Raw genomic sequence first — 23,531 nt, 5'->3', positions numbered from 1 at the left:
TGGTTACCAGGATCCAATCCTGAATGCCAAATCTGCGGCCCTCTAGTAGATGAGCCCTCTGAAGCCACCACAGGAGAGACACCCTTGTCCTTGGCGACAGGGTTATCCGTTGATGCATCTGAAGATGCGATCCGGACCATTTTCCCAGTAGATCCCACTGAAAAGTTCTTGCATGGAATCTTCCGAATGGAATCGCTTCGTAAGAAGCCACCATTTTTCCCAGGACCCTTGTGCACTGATGCACTGAGACCTGTCCTGGTTTTAGGAGGTTCCTGACTAGCTCGGATAACTCCCTGGCCTTCTCCTCCGGGAGAAACACCTTCTTCTGGACTGTGTCCAGAATCATTCCTAAGAACAGTAGACGTGTCGTTGGAATCAGCTGCGATTTTGGAATATTTAGAATCCATCCGTGCTGACTTAGCACTACCTGAGATAGTGCCACTCCGACTTCTAACTGTTCCTTGGTTCTTGCCCTTATCAGGAGATCGTCCAAGTAAGGGATAATTAAGATGCCTTTTCTTCGTAGAAGAATCATCATTTCGGCCATTACCTTGGTAAAGACCCGAGGCGCCGTGGACAATCCAAACGGCAGCGTCTGAAACTGATAATGACAGTTTTGTACTACAAACCTGAGGTACCCTTGGTGAGAAGGATATATTGGGACGTGGAGATAAGCATCCTTGATGTCCAGCGACACCATATAGTCCCCCTCTTCCAGGTTCGCTATCACCGCTCTGAGTGACTCCATCTTGAATTTGAACCTTTTTATGTAAGTGTTCAAAGATTTTAGATTTAATATTGGTCTCACCGAGCCGTCCGGCTTCGGTACCACAAATAGTGTGGAATAATACCCCTTCCCCTGTTGTAAGAGGGGTACCTTGATTATCACCTGCTGGGAGTACAGCTTGTGAATGGCTTCCAGAACTGCCTCCCTGTCGGAGGGAGACTTTGGTAAAGCAGACTTCAGGAACCGATGAGGAGGAAACGCCTCGAATTCCAGTTTGTACCCCTGTGATACTACCTGTAGAATCCAGGGATCCACTTGCGAGTGAGCCCACTGCGCGTTGAAATACTTGAGACGGGCCCCCACCGTGTCTGAGTCTGCTTGTAAAGCCCCAGCGTCATGCTGAAGACTTGGCAGAAGCAGGGGAGGGCTTCTGCTCCTGGGAAGCGGCTGCATGGTGCTGCCTTTTTCCTCTTCCTCTGCCCTTGGGCAGAAAAGAGTGACCTTTTGCTCGCTTGTACTTATGGGAACGAAAGGACTGAGTTTGAAAAGACTGTGTCTTTTTCTGTTGATGTGAAGTAACCTGGGGTAAAAAGGTGGATTTTCCAGCCGTTGCCGTGGCCACCAGGTCTGTTAGACCAGCCCCAAATAACTCCTCCCCCTTATACGGCAATACTTCCATGTGCCGTTTGGAATCTGCGTCCCCTGACCACTGTCTGGTCCATAATGCTCTTCTGGCAGAGATGGACATTGCGCTTACTCTTGATGCCAGGGTACAAATATCCCTCTGCGCATCACGCATATATAGCAATGCATCCTTTAAATGTTCTATAGTTAACAGAATATTGTCCCTATCCAGGGTATCAATATTCTCAGTCAGGGAATCCGCCCATGCGACTCCAGCACTGCACATCCAGGCTGATGCGATTGCTGGTCGCAGTATAACACCAGTATGTGTGTATATACTTTTCAGGATATTTTCCAGCCTCCTATCAGCTGGTTCTTTGAGGGTGGCCGTATCAGGGGACGGTAACGCTACTTGTTTAGATAAACGTGTGAGCGCCTTATCTACCCTAGGGGGTGTTTCCCACCGTGCCCTAACCTCTGGCGGGAAAGGGTATAGTGCTAATAACTTATTAGAAATTAGCTGTTTTTTATCGGGGGAAACCCACGCTTTATCACACACCTCATTTATTTCCTCAGACTCAGGAAAAACTATTGGCAGTTTTTTCACACCCCACATAATACCCGCCTTTGAGGTATTTGTAGTGTCAGAAAGGTTCAATGCCTCTTTCATTGCCGTGATCATGTAACGTGTGGCCCTACTGGACATTACGTTTGTCTCGTCACCGTCGACACTAGATTCAGTATCTGTATCTGGATCCGTGTCGACCCACTGAGGTAGCGGCCGTTTTAGGGCCCCTGAGGGTGTCTGAGACGCCTGAACAGGCACTAATTGATTTGCCGGCTTTCTCATGTCGTCAACAGTTTTTTGTAAATTGCTGACATTATCACTTAATTGCTTAAACACAATCATCCAGTCAGGTGTCGACTCCCTAGGGGGTGACATCACTAACACAGGCAACTGCTCCGCCTCCACCTCATTTTCCTCCTCATACATGTCGACACACGCGTACCGACACACAGCACACACACCGGGAATGCTCTGATAGAGGACAGGACCCCACTTAGCCCTTTGGAGAGACAGAGGGAGAGTCTGCCAGCACACACCCAGCGCTATATATATATACAGGGATAACCTTATATAAGTGTTAATCCCTTATAGCTGCTGTTAATCTAGTTATTTGCTGCCAAAATGCCCCCCCTTCTCTTTTTTACCCTGAATCAGATGCAGTACTGCAGGGGAGAATCAGGGAGCCGTCCTTCCAGCGGAGCTGTGAGGGAATAATGGCGCCAGTGTGCTGAGGAGATAGGCCCCGCCCCTTCACGACGTCCTTAACTCCCGCTTTTTTGTGTAAAATGGCAGGGGGAAAAATACATCCATATAGCCCTGGAGCTATATGTGATGTATTCCTTTTGCCAGCTAAGGTATATGTGTGTTATATTGCGTCTCAGGGCGCTCCCCCCCAGCGCCCTGCACCCTCAGTGACCGGAGTGTGAAGTGTGCTGAGAGCAATGGCGCACAGCTGCGGTGCTGTGCGCTACCTTAGTCTTGAAGACAGGATGTCTTCTGCCGCCGCTTTCACCGGACCTTCGTCTCTTCTGGCTCTGTAAGGGGGACGGCGGCGCGGCTCCGGTGACCCATCCAGGCTGAACCTGTGATCGTCCCTCTGGAGCTAACGTCCAGTAGCCTAAGAAGCCCAATCCACTCTGCACTCAGGTGAGTTCGCTTCTTCTCCCCTTAGTCCCACGATGCAGTGAGCCTGTTGCCAGCAGGACTCACTGAAAATAAAAAAACCTAACTAAACTTTTATTCTAAGCAGCTCTGGAGAGCTACCTAGTTTGCACCCTTCTCGGCCGGGCACAAAAATCTAACTGGCTTGGAGGAGGGTCATAGGGGGAGGAGCCAGTGCACACCACCTGATATCTCAAGCTTTTATTTTGTGCCCTGTCTCCTGCGGAGCCGCTATTCCCCATGGTCCTTACGGAGTCCCAGCATCCACTTAGGACGTTAGAGAAATTATTATTATTATTATTATTATTATTACCAGTTATTTATATAGCGCACACATATTCCGCAGCGCTTTCCAGAGAATATTTGGCCATTCACATCAGTCCCTGCCCCAGTGGAGCTTACAATCTATATTCCCTACCACATGTACACGCACACACATTCATGCTAGGGTTAATTTTGTTGGGATCCAATTACCCTACCAGTATATTTTTGGATTGTGGGAGGAAACCGGAGTACCCGGAGGAAACCCACGCAAGTACGGGGAGAATATACAAACTCCACACAGTTGGGCCATGGTGGGAATCGAACCCATGACCTCAGTGCTGTGAGGCAGTAATGCTAACCATTACACCATCCGTAAAATGCAATACTCCCAGATGTGGACCTGGAACTACACTTTAATAAAATTATATGAGAGAACTGGAGACAACAAAATTAACAAAGGAAAGGCTTTATGAAGCCAACACTGTTAGTATAAGAGTTCAGGGTAAGATTTATTACACTAGGAGCCCTCTCATACGTACCTCTGTTCTAAAGACAGAAAACGGTTTCCCTGGGCAACACTCTTCCTTAATTTTATCATCTGCATCCGAAGCAAATTTCACCTCAATCAGATCCAACTAGGGAAATAAAAGACATATAGATTATACCATAAGTCTTTCCAAATAAATAATTATTTGATCAATTAAAGGTGTAAAAAAAAAAAAAACCCCAAAAAAACAGGGCATTAAACAATACATCAGGATATGAAAAAGTGGCCATTCAATCTATTTTCCCCAGTGTTGGAGAGGGTGTAATAAATGGCTATACAAGTCTTGCTGTACTGTAACCCTATGCAAAAGCTCTGACATCAGCTCACACAATCTGCTTACTTGTCCCTCATATAAGTCCATTTTTCTTCTATTACTATTGTACTTGGTTTTTACTCGGATATCATTGAAGCCATACAGGGCACAGCTACAAAATCATCAGTAGCCAAATTAAATTGAAACGCTTATTGATTCATTAAATAGTCCACAGGAGTGACTGACACAAGCTAAGATGTGGCTGCAATGTAAAGAGGCAGACATCTATGGAGAGCGACAACAAATATGCTTGTAAATATGAAATAATGAAATATAATGGAAACTAATTTGGTACACAAGATATCCTTTAATTGAGTAAATTTTTTTTTACAAATCACATTCTTTCCTGTTGTGTACACCAGGATTTTTGTGGCTTTCTGCAGATGGCAACACCACAGTTTAAGATACTGCACTTATGAATGGATAGTGACAAAAAGTATTGACTAAGATTCAGGTGAAGTGGTGCTGGGAGAACCTACATCCAGAGAGTTGGTCAGATAGACAATGTTTTCTAGAAGAACAGTTTGCTCGTCAAATTCCAGCTGTAGATCCAGAATACGGGGTCCTTTCTTTTCTAGATTTTCCTGCAAGATTAATGGGAATAAACTTAATGTATTATAATGTATTACTGTACACTGGAAAACCTACCTCAGGAGGAGAATTTCTAATCCTTCTGCATTTCATTACAAGCAAGGAACAGGAATGTGAAATTTAGCACTGGCCAGTATCCTATTAGCAGTGGTACTTTACAAGCTGCTAATAGGTTCGTCGGAGGCTAACCTACTAGCCCCGATGCCAGTATTTGCCTCAGGCATCCAATGCATAATACGTGATGATCAGGGACTTATCCCCATTCCCATGCATTATCGCGGGTCTAATATTGTCCAATAAAATGGCCTCTAACTGGATAGGCAATAATGGTCATTAATCGCCCTCCCCCATGTGTCCTTACAGTAACCGTATGGTACTTTTTTAATACAAAAAAGTTCTTAAAGAATTTTAAAGGAGGTTAAGAAACTAAGAATAGCAAGTAAATTACCATGACTGAGCACACGCAATATATATAAAACCATTACTACATTTAAAGTAATATCAGATCAACCTGCTCTGAGTGATGACCCTTCTATGACTGGGGAGGGGGGGGGGGGGGGGTGTAAAAATCAAGTAATTAAGTTATGCATACATTAGGAATTTACTCAGAATTAGGAATATTTACCAATGCATTGTAAGATTTTAAAGGGGAGATTCAAATGTTGGAATAGTCAGTTGGGAGTCTGTTTCTTCCTATTAGATAGGAAAAAACAGACTCCCAACTGACTTTTCAAACATTTGAATCTCCCCCTAAGAATGTTAAGAAACACTTGGTGACACTATGGGTTTTATGAGGCTATAAACGTATACTAATTATGTGAGGCCGCTTGGTGACCAATATCTGCAGCCCCTAACCACACAACGTTCCTGAAGTCAATGCTGGCTTAATCTATGGATCTTGGTGCAGCAAAGCCAACCAATTCAGCTATATGGTCACTCTGCTATAGAGCTCAATTAAAGAGCTATGGCTTCTGTGCAAGGAAATGGAATGCAATACTAACCACCTCATGTAACATGATAGCATATATGTGAGGGGATATATTCATGTGAGGAAATTTGTCAGTCAGGTAAGATTCTACGTCAGCATCATATAATTAGGAGACAGCCTTCATATATCGTTACACAGTGTATAAGCTTACCTTGATCATGGCAACAAATGGCATCACTCGTTTCATGTACTTCTTCAGTTCTGGTAAGCTGTTTAGCTCAGTCGCTATTATTTTGTTATCTGGGAGTTGGCCAGCATTAGCCTGATAAATACACATAAGAAAAGATCATGTGAAAACAGAAGTATCGCTGTTTGGCTTCACAATTACAATAGTTAAATTGGACTTACCAGTACCTGATACAGACTTTAATTAGATTTCAGACTGAACTAATACTTTTCTGAAACTCCAGCTTTGTCATAACATATAACACAATGGCCGTATATTCCCCTAACAATGCGGCCTGGGCTCCACTGATCCCATAACACTACACCTCACACCCAAATGTTTCCCCTTGTAACAGTTAGATATATATATCCCCTACTGCTCTCTTCACTCGCTAAAAGCCTCAAAGTAAAAGTCAAAAAATGATGTTTTTACCAGTGTTTATTTAAAGTTATCTCCATTATTACAGACTAACAAAGAAAAAAAACATGTAATAACCCATTTCTCATTATGTCTCCTCCTGCTGCAGTGGGTATAGTAAATTAGTAAAAACAGAACGTTTCCATAGCGAGCGAGGCACTGTACCTCATAATGCCTGCGGAGCGTTGATAAAGTTATGTGCTGCCACGGAGGATATGTCTTTGCCACATAGATGGTGCAATGAGACGGCTTCTGAGGTGGAACTTTGTCGCCTTTCTAAAAGACAGAATTTGGGGAAATTACTCCATATTGAAAAGTCAGCTTTCTACCCCATAGAGAAGACTTGGTTATCAGTGTGTTAGTGGCTCATATTGTACAGATTGGGTATGGAATCCCGGCAGTCGAGATCACAATGCTGAGAATGCCAACAGCTTCCAGGCAAGTATTTTACCCCTACCCCACACTTCCCACAGCCTAACCCTAACATCCCCCCCACCTCCCTCGCAGCCTAACCCAAACATCCCCCCCACCTCCCTCGCAGCCTAACCCTAACATCCCCCCCACCTCCCTCGCAACCTAACCCTAACATCCCCCCACCTCCCTCGCAGCCTGACCCTAACATCCCCCCCACCTCCCTCGCAGCCTAACCCTAACATCCCCCCCACCTCCCTCGCAGCCTAACCCTAACATCCCCCCCACCTCCCTCGCAGCCTAACCCTAACATCCCCCCCACCTCCCTCGCAGCCTAACCCTAACATCCCTCCCCACCTCCCTCCCAGCCTAACCCTAACATCCCCCCAACTCCCTCACAGCCTAACCCTCATACTAACATCAGGGATACAACCGCAGTCTCAGCATCGGGATTCCAGTGTCAGGATCCTGACCACAACCCTACTGTATTTAGAATGCCACTAAATCTATAATGAATCCTACAATGTAGTGGGCCTTATCGCATTCACAAGTATTAATGAAAAACTTGATAGAATATGGCTGAACAAAACAAACACGTAATATTAAATGTTACATTTGTCTGATTAGCTGTTTGCAGTACCTTTATAGCTGCAGACCAAAATTTGGACATGCATCTTTAGTAAATAATAAGAATTTACTTACCGATAATTCTATTTCTCGGAGTCCGTAGTGGATGCTGGGGTTCCTGAAAGGACCATGGGGAATAGCGGCTCCGCAGGAGACAGGGCACAAAAAAGTAAAGCTTTTACCAGATCAGGTGGTGTGCACTGGCTCCTCCCCCTATGACCCTCCTCCAGACTCCAGTTAGGTACTGTGCCCGGACGAGCGTACACAATAAGGGAGGCAATTTGAATCCCGGGTAAGACTCATACCAGCCACACCAATCACACCGTACAACTTGTGATCTAAACCCAGTTAACAGTATGATAACAGAAAGAGCCTCTTAAAGATGGCTCCTTAACAATATAACCCGAATTTGTTAACAATAACTATGTACAGTATTGCAGATAATCCGCACTTGGGATGGGCGCCCAGCATCCACTACGGACTCCGAGAAATAGAATTATCGGTAAGTAAATTCTTATTTTCTCTATCGTCCTAAGTGGATGCTGGGGTTCCTGAAAGGACCATGGGGATTATACCAAAGCTCCCAAACGGGCGGGAGAGTGCGGATGACTCTGCAGCACCGAATGAGAGAATTCCAAGTCCTATTTTGCCAGGGTATCAAATTTGTAGAATTTTACAAACGTGTTTTCCCCCGACCACGTAGCTGCTCGGCAGAATTGTAATGCCGAGACCCCTCGGGCAGCCGCCCAAGATGAGCCCACCTTCCTTGTGGAATGGGCCTTAACAGATTTAGGCTGTGGCAGGCCTGCCACAGAATGAGCAAGTTGAATTGTGTTACAAATCCAACGAGCAATCGTCTGCTTAGAAGCAGGGGCACCCAACTTGTTGGGTGCATATAGTATCAACAGCGAGTCAGATTTTCTGACTTCAGCCGTCCTTGAAATGTATATTTTTAAGGCTCTGACAACGTCCAACAACTTGGAGTCCTCCAAGTCGCCAGTGGCCGCAGGCACCACAATAGGTTGGTTCAGGTGAAACGCTGATACCACCTTAGGGAGAAAATGCGGACGAGTCCTCAGTTCTGCCCTATCCGAATGGAAGATTAGATAAGGGCTTTTATAAGATAAAGCCGCCAATTCCGATACTCTCCTGGCGGAAGCCAGGGCCAGTAACATAGTCACTTTCCATGTGAGATATTTAAAATCCACCTTTTTCAATGGTTCAAACCAATGGGATTTGAGGAAATCTAAAACTACATTTAGATCCCCCGGTGCCACCGGAGGCACCACAGGAGGCTGTATATGCAGTACTCCTTTAACAAAAGTCTGTACCTCAGGAACTGAGGCCAATTCTTTTTGGAAGAATATTGACAGGGCCGAAATTTGAACCTTAATAGATCTCAATTTGAGACCCATAGACAATCCTGATTGTAGGAAATGTAGGAAACGACCCATTTGAAATTCCTCCGTCGGAACACTCCGATCCTCGCACCACGCGACATATTTTCGCCAAATGCGGTGATAATGTTTCGCGGTGACTTCCTTCCTTGCCTTAATCAAGGTAGGAATGACTTCTTCTGGAATGCCTTTCCCTTTTAGGATCTGGCGTTCAACCGCCATGCCGTCAAACGCAGCCGCGGTAAGTCTTGAAAGAGACAGGGACCCTGTTGTAGCAGGTCCCTTCTCAGAAGTAGAGGGCACGGGTCGTCCGTGACCAACTCTTGAAGTTCCGGGTACCAAGTCCTTCTTGGCCAATCCGGAGCCACTAGTATTGTTCTTACTCCTCCTCACCGTATAATCTTCAATACCTTTGGTATGAGAGGCAGAGGAGGAAACACATATACTGATTTGTACACCCAAGGTGTTACCAGTGCGTCCACAGCTATTGCCTGTGGATCTCTTGACCTGGCGCAATACTTGTCCAGTTTCTTGTTGAGGCGAGACGCCATCATGTCTACCATTGGTCTTTCCCAACAGTTTATTAGCATGTGGAAGACTTCTGGATGAAGACCCCCCTCTCCCGGGTGAATATCGTGTCTGCTGAGGAAGTCTGCTTCCCAGTTGTCCACGCCCGGGAAGAACACTGCTGACAGTGCTATTACGTGATTCTCCGCCCAGCGAAGAATGTTGGCAGCTTCTGCCATTGCACTCCTGCTTCTTGTGCCGCCCTGTCTGTTTACATGGGCGACCGCCGTGATGTTGTCCGACTGAATCAACACCGGTTTTCCTTGCAGGAGTGGTTCCGCCTGGCTTAGAGCATTTTAGAATGCTCTTAGTACCAGAATGTTTATGTGAAGAGACTTTTCCAGGTTCGTCCATACCCCCTGGAAGTTTCTTCCTTGTGTGACTGCTCCCCAACCTCTCAGGCTGGCGTCCGTGGTCACCAGGAACAAATCCTGTATGCCGAATCTGCGGCCCTCCAATAGATGAGCCTTTTGCAACCACCACAGAAGATATACCCTTGTCCTTGGCGACAGGGTTATTCGCAGGTGCATCTGAGGATGCGACCCTGACCATTTGTCCAACAGATCCCTTTGGAAAATTCTTGCATGGAATCTGCCGAATGGAATTGCTTCGTAAAAAGCCACCATTTTTCCCAGGACTCTTGTGCATTGATGTACAGACACCTTTCCTGGTTTTAGGAGGTTCCTGACAGGTCGGATAACTCCTTGGCTTTTTCCTCGGGAAGAAAAACCTTTTTCTGAACCGTGTCCAGAATCATCCCTAGGAACAGCAGACGTATCGTCGGAAAACAGCTGCGATTCTTGGAATATTTAGAATCCAGTCGTGCCGTCGAAGAACTACTTTAGATAGTGCTCTTCCGACCTCCAACTGTTCTCTGGAACTTGCCCTTTTTAGGTCGTGCAAGTAAGGGATAATTTAGATGCCTTTTTTCTTTGAAGAAACATCTTTTCGGCCATTACCTTGGTAAAAAGGCCCGGGGTGCCGTGGATAATTCAAACGGCATCGTCTGAAACTGATATTGACAGTTCTGTACCACGAACCAGAGGTACCCTTGATGAGAAGGACAAAATTTGGACATGGAGGTAATCCTTGATGTCCAGGGACACCATATAGTCCCCTTTTTTCCGGTTCGCTATCACTGCTCTGAGTGACTTTATCTCGATTTGAACCTTTTATGTAAGTGTTCAAAACATTTTAGATTTAGACTATGTGTCACCAAGCCGTCTGGCTTCAGTACCACAATATAGTGTGGAAAAATAATACCCTTTTCCTTGTCGTAGGAGGGGTACTTTGATTATCACCTGCTGGATATACAGCTTGTGAATTGTTTCCAATGCTGCCTCCCTGTCGGAGGGAGCCGTTGGTAAAGCAGACTTCAGGAACCTGCGAGGAGAAGATGTCTCGACTCTCCAATCTTTACCCCTGGGATAATACTCGTACGATCTAGGGGTCAACTTGCGAGTGATCCCACTGCGCCCTGAGACTCTTGAGACTACCCCCCCACCTTGAGTCCGCTTGCACGGCCCCAGCGTCATGCTGAGGACTTGGCAGACGCGGTGGAGGGCTTCTTTTCCTGGGAAAGGGCTGCCTGCTGCAGTCTACTTCCCTTACCTCTATGTCTGGGCAGATATGACTGGCCTTTTGCCTGCATGCCCTCATGGGAAAGGAAAGATTGAGGCTGAAAAGACGGTGTCTTTTTTAGCTGAGATGTAACTTGGGGTAAAAAAGGTTGGATTTCCCAGCTGTTGCTGTGGTCCCCAGGTCCGATGGACCGACCCCCAAATAACTCCTTCCCTTTATACAGCAATACTTCCATCTGCCGTATGGGATCTGTATCACCTGACCACTGTCGTGTCCCTGACATCTTCTGGGAGATATGGACAACGCACTTATCTTGATGCCAGAGAGCAAATATCCCTCTGTGCATCTCACATACATATATATAGAATGCATCCTATTAAATGCTCTACATGAATAAAATATTTTCAGTCAGGGAATCCGACCAAGCCAACCCAGCACTGCATCTCCAGGCTGATGGCGATCGCTGGTCGCAGTATAACCACCGTATGTGTGTATATACTTTTTAGGATATTTTTCCAGCTTCCTATCAGCTGGCTCCTTGAGGGCGGCCGTATCTGGAGACGGTAACGCCACTTGATAAGCGTGTGAGCGCCTTATCACCCTAAGGGGTGTTTCCCAACGTACCCTAATTTCTGGCGGGAAAGGGTATAACGCCAATATTTGCTATCGGGGTAACCCTACGCATCATCACACACTTCATTTTATTTTATCTGATTCAGGAAAAACTACAGGTAGTTTTTTCACTCCCACATAATACCCTTTCTTGTGGTACTTGTAGTATCAGAAACACGTAACACCTCCTTCATTGCCCTTAACGTGTGGCCCTAATGAGAAATACGTTTGTTTATTCACCGTCGACACTGTATTCAGTGTCCGTGTCTGTGTCTGTGTCGACCGACTGAGGTAAATGGGCGTTTTTAAAACCCCTGACGGTGTTTCTGAGACGCCTGGACCGGTCCTAATAGATTGTCGGCCGTCTCATGTCGTCAACCGACCTTGCAGCGTGTTGACATTCTCACGTAATTCTCTAAATAAGCCATCCATTCCGGTGTCGACTCCCTAGAGAGTGACATCACCATTACAGGCAATTTCTCCGCCTCCTCACCAACATCGTCCTCATACATGTCGACACACGCGTACCGACACACAGCACACACACCGGGAATGCTCTGACAGAGGACAGGACCCACTAGCCCTTTGGGGAGACAGAGGGAGAGTCTGCCAGCACACACCAAAAACGCTATAATTATATAGGGACAACCTTATATAAGTGTTTCTCCCTTATAGCATCTTTTATATATATACAATATCGCCAAAATCAGTGCCCCCCCTCTCTGTTTTAACCCTGTTTCTGTAGTGCAGTGCAGGGGAGAGCCTGGGAGCCTTCTCTCCAGCTTTTCTGTGAGAGAAAATGGCGCTGTGTGCTGAGGAGATAGGCCCCGCCCCTTTTTCGGCGGGCTCGTCTCCCGCTATTTTTGAAATTAGGCAGGGGTTAAATATCTCCATATAGCCTCTGTGGGCTATATGTGAGGTATTTTTTTGCCTCTAATAAGGTTTTTATTTGCCTCTCAGAGCGCCCCCCCCAGCGCTCTGCACCCTCAGTGACTGTTGTGTGAAGTGTGCTGAGAGGAAAATGGCGCACAGCTGCAGTGCTGTGCGCTACCTTTATGAAGACTCAGGAGTCTTCAGCCGCCGATTTTGGACCTCTTCTCTCTTCAGCGTCTGCAAGGGGGCCGGCGGCGCGGCTCCGGTGACCATCCAGGCTGTACCTGTGATCGTCCCTCTGGAGCTAGTGTCCAGTAGCCAAGCAGCAAATCCACTCTGCACGCAGGTGAGTTCACTACTTCTCCCCTAAGTCCCTCGTTGCAGTGATCCTGTTGCCAGCAGGACTCACTGTAAAGTAAAAAACCTAAGCTAAACTTTCTCTAAGCAGCTCTTTAGGAGAGCCACCTAGATTGCACCCTTCTCGTTCGGGCACAAAATCTAACTGGAGTCTGGAGGAGGGTCATAGGGGGAGGAGCCAGTGCACACCACCTGATCTGGTAAAAGCTTTACTTTTTTGTGCCCTGTCTCCTGCGGAGCCGCTATTCCCCATGGTCCTTTCAGGAACCCCAGCATCCACTTAGGACGATAGAGAAAAAGCATTCTACCCATGTGTTTGCCCTGCACAAGCGCACACTGTTATTCACCACCATTCTTAAATCTCAAACAAATGTAGCCTTTAAATAAAAAAACCCTTTGCATTCAGATTTCTGTCATTTGTAGTTGTTAGCTTCCAGATTAGGTCTAGTAGCCCCAAGTTATCAGGAGCAAAAAATGTTCTGTCAGCGGTATGTAGTGGTCTGAAATATTAGTAATAAAATGATTGTTGAGCATATAGTACAAAGAACTAACAAAATGAGACGCTGTATCTTACCTTCCCCTTAGCCGGAGCCATGTAATTTTTAAGTCGTAGTCGTAGATCATGAGCAGTTTCCGTGAGGTATTGTGAGGAGCGGATCAGCACCTCATCCGCAGGTCCCGAAACTGGCCAAGAGGCGCTCATCAGTGAATCAGGCTGTAGTAGCAAAATACAATAACAAATAGAAGAAAAACGGACAACTGAGAGGTTTGAAGCATAATATTCAATCTACAATTCTACTCTTTCAAGACATGCATCCTCACAGTTATAGTATATTATTGTTCAGCTATGGAAAATGTATAGCCATGATTAGAAAATAATATACAAACACATTATAAAAGTTTTCTAATTAATACAATCAGCACCATGATTCTGATCGTAAAACATAAGGCCTCATTCAGAGATGTGCGCAAACCTGATGGTTTACATACATGCAGTTATAGGTAAAATAGTGCCCGAAGGAGAAAGGACATATATGAGAGAAGGAACATGACAACAAAGAGATTTACCACCAGCACACCACAAACATATAACAACCAGCAACCGCTGCTAACAATAACAGCAACAGCTGAACAGGTAACCATAGAAAAGAGAACCTGCAGAAAAGTCAACGCACTGAGGCGGGCGCCCAATATCCCTTATGGACTATGAGAAAAGGATTTACCGGTAGGTAATTACAATCCTATTTTATCTAGCATCCATAAGGGATATTGGGGAAACTTAGTACGATGGGTACGTCCCAAAGCTTCCAGAACGGGCGGGAATGTGCGGAGACTGTTGCAGCACTGCCTGCCCAAACTGGGTATCCTCTTTTGCCAGGGTATCAAACTTGTAGAACTTCACAAGGGTGTTATTCCCCGACCAGGTAGCAGCTCTGCATAGTTGCAAAGCCGAGACTCCACGGGCAGCCGCCCAGGAAGAGCCCAAAGATCTTGTAGAGTGGGCTTTCAGAGATTTAGGAACAGGTAAGGCAGCAGACACATTGGCTTAGGCTTACTATCCAGCAGGCCTATGAGCAACAGACTGCTTTGAAGCAGGACAACCCTTTTTCTGTGCATCATAGAGCATGAACACAGAATGTCTTTCTGATCTGAGCCGCCCGCTTGACATAGATCTTCAAGGCTTGCACGGCATCTAATGCCTCCGTTCCACATGAGGTACTTGTCTTCTACCGTCATCAGAGGCTCAAACCAGGAGGCTTGTAGAAATTCCAACACCATATTCAAATCCCAGTGCGCCTTAGGCGGCACAAACGGAGGTTGTATGCGGAGTACCGCTTGCAAGGTGGTCTGAACTTCTGGCAACAATACCAATTTCTACTGGAAGAAAATGGAGAGAGCTGAAATCTGGACCTTAATGGAAACCAGACGCAAGCCCTTATCCACACCAGCCCTCAGGAAACGTAAGAAACGTCCCAAGTGGAACTCTGCAGGTAGAAACGTGCGTTCCTCGCATCAAGAAACATATCTTCTCCAGATATGATGATAGTGTTTTGACGTCACAGGTTTCCTGGCCTGAACCATGGTAGCAATAACCTTTTTGGAAAGGCCCTTGTGAGCTAGGATGTTCCGCTCAACCTCCATGCTGTCAAACGAAGTCGCCGTAAGTCCCGGTAGACGAACAGTTCTTGTAGAAGAAGATCGCTTCTTAAAGGTAGAGGCCAAGGGTCTTCGACAGACATGTCCAGAAGAACCGCGTACCACGCACTCCAAGGCCAATCCGGGGCAATCAGAATTGCCTGGACTCCCTGATTTCTGATTCGCTTGAGCACCCTTGGGAGCAACAGAATTGGAGGAAACAGGTAGACCAGCCGGTAAGGCCAAGTTGACGTCAGTGCGTTCACTGCCCTCGCGAGGGTCCCTGGCTTGAGAGCAATACCAGTGAAGCTTCTTGTTGAGACGAGAAGCCATCATGTCCATCGCGGGCAGCCCCACCGGTGGGTGCTGGAACACCTGAGGGTGGAGTCCCCACTCTTCCGAGTGGAGGTCGTGACAACTGAGGAAGTCCGCTTCCCGGTTGTCCCTCCTTGCCGACTGTTATTCGCCACTGCAGTGGCGTTGTCCGACTGAACTTGGATTGCGTGAGCAGAGGAGAGGCCTGAAGCAGAGCATTGTAGATCGCCCAAAGTTCCAGAATGTTGATCGGAAGGAGGGCTTCGTGGGCTGACCACCTGCCCTGGAACTGCGCCCCTTGGATGACAGAACCCCATCCTCGCAGACTCGCATCAGTCGTGAGGAGGGTCCAATCCTGAATCCCGAAACTCCGGCCTTCCAGGAGATTGTAGGACTGCAGCCACCACAGGAGGGAAATCCTGGCCTGAGGTCACAGCAGAATCATCCGGTGCATCTGTGCATGTGATCCGGACCACTTGCTCAGGAGATCCAATTGAAATGTTCTGGCATGGAACCTCCCATATTGGATCGCCTCGGAGGCGACCATCGTCCCCAACAATCTGATGCAAGGATGGATGGATACACGAGCAGGATTGATCACCATGCGGACCATCTCCTGAAGTGTTCTTGCCTTGTCCTCCAGGAGGAACACCTTCTGGACCACCGTCCCCAGTAACATCCCCAAGAACAGGAGCCGCTGACTTGGTTCCAGGTGGGACTTCGGTAGATTGAAAATCCACCCACAGCGAGACAGAAGTTGGATAGTGTGGTCGATATGGAGCAGTAAAAGCTCCCTGGATCTTGCTTTTACCAGAAGATCATCCAGGTAAGGGACAACATTGAGCCCGTGGACCCGGAGTTGGATCATCATCTACGCCATCACCTTCGTGAACACCCTCGGAGCTGTGGACAGGCCTGGAACTGGAACACAGGTAGTGCCTGGAACTGGTAGTGATCGTCCAGTAGGGCAAACCTCAGAAAAGCCTGATGTGGTGGTCAAATTGGAATATGAAGGTAGGCGTCCTTGATATCCAGGGAAACCAGGAACTCCTGTTCTTCCAGACCCGCAATCACTGCCCTCAGGGATTCCATTTTGAACTTGAAACCCTTTAGGTAAGGATACAAGGACTTCAGATTCAAAATGGGCCGTACCTAGCCGCCCGGCTTTGGAACCACAAAAACAGGTTGGAGTTATAACCCCTGCCTCATTGTGGTATCGGTACTGGAACAATGACGTGGGACTGGACCAACTTTCGGATGGCCTGTTGTAACGTAACCTGCCTATCCTCCAAAACTGGTAAGTTTGATTTGAAAAATCGTCAGGGAGGAGCACCGTCGAACTCCAGCTTGTAGACCTGAGAAATGAGGTCCCTTACCCAGGTATCTTGGCAGGAGCATTCCCAGATGCGGTTGAAGTGACACAGTCGGGCTCCCACCTCGAAATCTCCTCTGGGTGGGTGGGCACCGTCATGCTGAGGACTTAGTGGAAGCAGAAATGGTGCTCTGTTCCTGAGAACCGGTGGTTGCAGGTCTTTTTGACTTACCTCTGGTGCCTCTATTTGCAATGGAGGTACCTCTGGCCCTAACGGAATCTGTTAGACCGAAAGGACTGAACAGATGGCCCCGGGTAGGAACACCTAGCCGGTGGGGCCCCAGCGTGGAGAAACGGTGATTTCCCAGCAGTGACTTTGGAAATCCACATATCCAACTCAACCCCAGAGAGCCTTTCCCCGAAAAGGGGAGGGATTCCACACTGAGCTTTGATTCTGCGTCCGCTATCCACAGACGCAACCACAAAGCCCTGCGTGCCGACACTGCCATGGCAGAAGTCCTAGCAATAATATTCCCCATCTCCTTGAGCGAGTCACACAGGACGCGTGTAGTGTCCTGAATGTGCTTGAGGAGAGTCACCATAGTGACCAGAGGCATAGTCCCTGAGAGGCCCTCCTGAATCTGAGTAGCCCACGTGTGAATTTCATGGGTCATCCAGCAACCTGCTATGACTGGCCTCTGCGATATACCTGTTGCCATGTAAATAGATTTGAGAGTAGTCTATCTTTCTGTCCCCAGGATCCTTCATGGTAAAGAAGCCCGGGGCAGGCAGCACCGCATTTTTCGACAGTCGAGAGACTGATACATCAACCCACGGGGGTTCTTCCCAGAATTTCCTACCTACAGGAGCAAATGGGAAAGTGCGCAAAAACTTTTTGACACTTGAATTTTTTGTCTGGATTTTTCCAGGCCAACTTAAATAGGTCATCTAACTCTGCAGAATCAGGGAAGTAACATTAGGCTTGTTTTGTGTAAAGAAAAATGACTGCTGTGACGCAGCGTCCTCTAGAGGGAGCTTTAACACGTCCCGTATAGCCCGAATGTGGAGTACAATACCCTTAGCAGAATCAGGATCCCCACTAATGGGATCTAAGTCCTCCCCATCCTCTTGTATATCCTCATCTGAAACAGAGTATGGCAGGTAAACCACGCTTCTGTGGACCTACATGAGAGATGGAGGGCTGTGTAACATCTGCCCTAGCAGCTAAATCTGCAACAGCCTGTTGTAGTAGCAGAGTCTTCTGAACATTAGCAGACAGTTGTGATGACATATCAGACATCATAGTTTTAAGAGCCCCTAGCCAGGAGGGCTCTGAACCCTCTCCCCCAGCCTCTTCACCGAGTTGTGAAGACTGGCTTCATTGTTCACATGAAACATTATCAGTAGATAAAGGAGAGAACCTAGTATGGCATACACCGCACAGCTTGTGTTTACCCATGTTTCACAGTAATCATAATAACATACACACAGACAGTTATACTGATCAAGCCTGCCCTTACTGTATGTGAGAGGAGAGAGAGAGAGAGACACCAGCACACTCCTAGCTGTATAGCCCCAGTGAGGCTGTCAGCTAATTATATTACGGTGAAACATTAGTAAATTCAGTCCTGTAGAGGACCCAGATTGTGTACAATAGCGGCTCTCCCCCTTTGCTACACCATGTACCAGTTTTCCAGCGTGTCTTGGGAGTCAGGAAGAGCTATGTGTGCTGATTGCTGCTGCAGTAAGCACAGGAAGGCGCCAAAATTCCTCTGGTCCCGCACTGAGGTAGCTCCACCCCCCAATGGCGCCGGTGCTACAGCGGTTTTTATACTGGCAGTGTCTCGAAACATGCTTAAAAATAGCGCACCAGTGCTAGTTTAAGCCATCCTGAGCCAGTTTACACGGGGGGCTCTAGTGGGTCCCCCCCAGGGGGGTCCCATATGCCGCACCCGCGTTCAGCAGCACTTTGAACTGGGGGAGCCCCCTAGTGGGGCCCCCGGCTTGTACTCACCACAGACGTCACCTTCAGGCTAGTGTTAGGGGTGTGCTGCGATTGCAACAGCTAAGGCGCAGTGCCCCGCTGAACAAACAATGGTGGTCCTGCAGCGGGGAAGCGGCTCTGCACTTCGCAAGGCCGGTGACCGTGCCCCATCCTAATTTCCCACGGTGCAGGTATGCTGTTGCTCAAACAGCATACCGAAAATAATAAAAGTTTAAAAGAAATTGAAGAAAACTCTCTGGAGCTGCAGAGATATGGGGAGCTGCAGTGTCCTCTCCTGAGGGCACTTTTTTCTTAACTGCCTGTGGGATTGGGCATAGAGGGGAGGAGCCAGCACACCCAGTGAAGAAATTTGAAGTGCACAGGCTCCTTTGGACCCTGTCTATACCCCATCGTACTAAGTTTCACCAATATCCCTTATGGATGCTAGAGAAACCATCTAAATAGAAATTCTAGCCCCAATGTAAATATCTATCACTGTGTCTTTGAGAAATTCACACACCTCACGTGTTCAAAAAATATCACCCATTCGAACTAAGAATTATGTAAAAATACTTAACTCTATACTAAGACATGCGCCATTTGAGAATTAATGTTTGATTTTAGTACTTACCGTAAAATCTCTTCCTCTTAATCCAGCTAGGGTACACAACCATCACATTGGTAAGAGGTCCTGGCTTAGTTTTATATTCTAACAAAGCCGTATGGAGTAAAAGTAACAGAAATCCTGAACCAACAGGAATAATACAAACAAAAGACCAAAGTGGCACACAAAGATCAACAGGGAGGGAGTACAGGTTCCTCTAGACATTGGCATGACATTTGTACTTCGCAAAGCAAGTCTAACAAGTGAGGGTGCCATCCAGCAAAGCTGTACGCAAAACTTTGTGTTCATACCTAGTGTCACAAGAACCGAACATACGAAACCAGTAAACTTGGTGAACATATGCACAGAGGACCAGGTTGCACCTCTGCACAGCTTTTCAACAGAAGCACTGTGGCAAACCGCATGGGAAGCCCACACAGCGCAAGTGGAATGAGCAGAAAGATAACCATAACGAATGGCTGCAGTGATCCAGCAAGCAATGGAGGCCTTAGAAGCTGGCCAACCCCACTTAGGTGCATCAATCAAGACCAAAAGAGAATCAGTCCGGTCCATTGCCTGAACCACGTTCAAAAGAGACACAAAGAAGAAATCGCCAACGTGTCAGTACCTGGAAAGGCCAGGGGGACGATATCTTGGTTAAGATGGAAATTTAAAACAACCTTCAGGATGAAACCCAATTTCATCCTAAAAAACCCCCCACCCAATCAGGATGAAAGATGACATGAGGAGGCTTACAGGACAAGGCAGCCAGCTTGGAAACCCAGCGCGTGGAAGGGATGCAATGACCAGGAGAAAAATTACCTTCAAGATTAACTACCGAAGCCCCACAGTGTCAAGTGGTTCGAAAGGAGGATATAGAAGAGCTTCCAACACCAAATTCAAATCCCACAGAGGAACAGGAGGGACATACAGATGTGTCCTCATACATCTTGCCTCAACACGCCAAACAGCGGGAGATGCCAGGCGTGAGTGATTTGACAGGTTCTGTGCAACTCTGTGTCTGGATTTTTTTTTCTTCAGAAAATGCATCTTATTCATATTGCTAACGAATAAGACACACAAGCAGACTCTGCTGATTAAAATGATATGCAGCATGCCTATATTCAAAGATGTCCGACGGCACGGGACCTGTCAGCTCACTCATGCCAGGCATCTCCCGCTGTGTGGAGTATTGAGGCTAGATGGATGAGGATACATCTGTAATTGACATCGTTTTTACAACTCACTAAAAATAGTACAGTATCTGCTGTATAGCCGAGCACTTTAGCTCCCACAGATGTTTGCAACAAAAGCTAGAACTTTCTCCAATTCAAACTGAAATTACAGACATTTGCAGCAATTTAAAGCAAAGCATCTTAAAATACTGGTATGCTCCATATTCCTATTGAATCATGTTTACATTTCCACTGCTCTAAGCATGAAGTGCTCTTGTTTTGTACAGCTGGAGGGAGGAAAATGCTTTTCAGATAGACTAAGGTGTCACAGAGAAATATTTATCTTCCTGGAAAATTGACTGAAACAGCTGAAGAGCTAAGTGTTCATGTTTTTCTCAAGTGCAGATTTCCATCCTAGGATTTATGTTTCAAAGCAATAAACAAGCATGAAATAGGACAATAATGCTGTACATACTTTTGTAGATCTATCACTGAGAAGTATTAAAACAGTCATCTCTTTAAGTGGCTAATGAAAGCAACGTACCTTCCCCAGTAGTGACCATACATATTCACCCAAGTGTGGGCAGATTGGAGCCAACAGCAGCGTCTGAGTTTCAATAAATCGAAAGACTAGATCTCGGTGCATGCCTTCAATGGCCAACTCTCTGTATTTATCCTTTGTAGCCTGCAATACAACAGTGATTAGAATTAGTGGTACAAAGTGTTTTATTTGATAGACTGCATGGCAGAAATGTGAGGAGCTGCATCTTAAGTTTGGTACACACCGGGCGATATCGGTAGACAGGTGTTTACAGATAGATCGCGTTGACACTTCAGCATAGCCGATGTCAGATATATCGGTGTATCTGGCTGTGTGTATGGGAGACATGCCGACCCCTCCTACATTGACGTCACAGCTGGAGAGGCCAATTCATTGAGCAGCCGAACTGTAAGTGTATATGCTTACCTGAACCTGACGCTGTCAGCCCGTCAGCAGGCATGCCGTCAAGGCTCTCTAGTGTGTACCCAGCATTACTGTCATTTAAAAGAACACTAAGAAGTGCAATTGTGTTCTTTGACAACATTTTGACCTCCTAACAGGACTACAAGCTCTCTAAGGACCCCATTTCCCCTCATCTCCTTTATGTCATGGAACTTAGGGATCTATTTACGAAGTCTTGCATGGCTATAAAATGGACAGAGACAAAGTACCAACCAATCAGATAACAACAGTCATTTTTCAAACCCAGCCTGTAACATCACAGTTGAGAGCTGATTGGCTGGTACTTCATCTCGGTCCACTTTATCTCCATGTAAGGCTTCGTAAATAGACCCCTTAACCTTACAGACCATGGCATCAAGAAAATAGAGGAGCAGTGCTGGCAGCATATAAATAAGTTTGACAGTTTGGGTGGTGAGACGTTATAACCGCCGTGTACTTATTTTAGAAAGTGCCAATGAAAAATATAATTGACAGTAGAAAGCTGACTTCAGTACTTCATATTATATACTGTTCCTTCCTAAAAATAAAGCTAACGCACTTGTGGCTCCTCTTCATTTAACAATTAGTCTAGAAAGGAGACAAGAAAGAAAAGGAACAGCTTAAAAATGAAATGCATTCCCTCCCAAGGAAGAATGAGTGCCAACAAATCAGAGGAACCACTGAATAGCTATGCCAGATTGCTATCTTGGTCCAGTGGAAATCAAACGTACCACATAAGTGAGAAATAGAATATTCGAGCAAAGGAACGTCTGAGTCTTAAATAGAGAGCGATGCACACACTATATACATCCTCCAAGAAGCAATGTGCTGTCTACGTAAGTTCCTAGGGTGAGGGTACAAGCCTAAAACAACCATGAGCTGTAATGAGGAAACCATGCAGGGTAATGCTTTACATTCATGAAAACCAGACATGGAGGAAATTTAAAAGCCTCAGACAGACATCAACGCGACTCGGGAGAGTCTGCTCGTTTGTAAAGTGACAATTTAAAAATGGCATATGCAACCTGGTTTTGCTTTTTAAACTATCGCCAATTTAAAAAAAAAAAGGCAAGACTAGATGCACCAATGTCTGCATCTCGGAGGCTATTACATTTTCCTCCATAGTTTTATCAGATAAAGTCTCGCAAACCCATACAAAGCTTAAAAAAAAAAAAAAAAAACACCTTTTAGTAAGAAACATAAGGGGAACAGAAGACAAGGGCTCAAAGGAGGTCTCACCTGAAACTCAAAGAATCCTGTTTTTAGCGCTTCCTTGGACATCATTTTTTCATAGTTTTGCTCAGTTTTCAGGATCCCTGCATTCATCTCACTGGAAAAAAAATTCCCGATGTTTAATTTACAGTTACAGTGTTAATATCTTACACTAAGTAAACACCAGCTTTGGAACTTTACGTTTATGCAAAAACCAGCTAATCATTTTGGATAGAAATGTACTAATCAATAATACTTTATATCTGTGAAAAAAACTGACCTAATTGAATACCCCCTAAGGCCCAAATAGTGTTTATTTGCCAAAAGGATAAAGGAAAAAGGGTCCGACTAGATTAGCCAAGAGGTTCTTATCTGCAATCAAATTCTCTGTTTCTATGTTTCCATGTAAGCTTCCCTGAATTTAAATCATTGCGTTAAAAATACAATACATATTTTCCATTAGATACAATAATCTTATAATGGATAATGCAGTCAGCAAATATTTAAGATCTACCTTTCAAACACCCGGTCATTAAATGTATGACTTGGGCCACTTCTCAGGCTATCAAAATTGGCCAGCATTTCTTTAACCCATTCCACCCAAGTGTACAATCGCAAAATGCCAGCGTCAGCCATGGCTTCAACAAAGTTGGCATCTTCCACAGTATCACCCGCATCAGCTAGCGCAAGGCGCATGCCTGGTATAAAAATAAAAACAAAACCATGAATATTCACATACAGTTTAAGTAGCAGTTTGGTTAACAAGCCATACAGATACTCTAGTTTTAGGTACACATACCATAGTTCAATTTTGTGCATGTGCATGAGTTATACATGTGTAAAACATTTTCCAGATAATACATTGTATGTAGTTAAAATCATCAAACTTTTCTATAAAATCAGGTCAGGGTGTTTTTTGGCGAAATAAATAAATAATATTGTACACACACACACACACACACACACACACACACACACACACACACACAATGGGCCTCATTTAAGAAAGCCAAGTGCCAA

The 23,531-nt window shown here is 45.9% G+C and overlaps 1 protein-coding gene across 1 annotated transcript in view; it reads right to left on the bottom strand.

Moving 5' to 3' along the window:
- The window catches only part of LARS1 (leucyl-tRNA synthetase 1), a 211,236-nt gene that overhangs the window by 25,590 nt on the left and 162,115 nt on the right, over nt 1–23,531 (bottom strand). The window contains exons 23-30 of the mRNA XM_063928113.1: nt 23,026–23,209; nt 22,539–22,629; nt 20,862–21,002; nt 13,366–13,506; nt 6,532–6,642; nt 5,935–6,045; nt 4,684–4,788; nt 3,884–3,979 (exon numbers count right to left, since the gene is read on the bottom strand). Coding sequence (XP_063784183.1) covers nt 3,884–3,979; nt 4,684–4,788; nt 5,935–6,045; nt 6,532–6,642; nt 13,366–13,506; nt 20,862–21,002; nt 22,539–22,629; nt 23,026–23,209 — 980 coding nt within the window. The remainder of the gene's footprint in view (nt 1–3,883; nt 3,980–4,683; nt 4,789–5,934; nt 6,046–6,531; nt 6,643–13,365; nt 13,507–20,861; nt 21,003–22,538; nt 22,630–23,025; nt 23,210–23,531) is intronic.

The sequence above is a fragment of the Pseudophryne corroboree genome, chromosome 6, assembly GCF_028390025.1.
Source record: "Pseudophryne corroboree isolate aPseCor3 chromosome 6, aPseCor3.hap2, whole genome shotgun sequence".
In the NCBI taxonomy this organism is placed as follows: domain Eukaryota; kingdom Metazoa; phylum Chordata; class Amphibia; order Anura; family Myobatrachidae; genus Pseudophryne; species Pseudophryne corroboree.
Note: the sequence above shows the minus strand (reverse complement) of the source record. Positions and strands in the feature narration are given on the sequence as shown.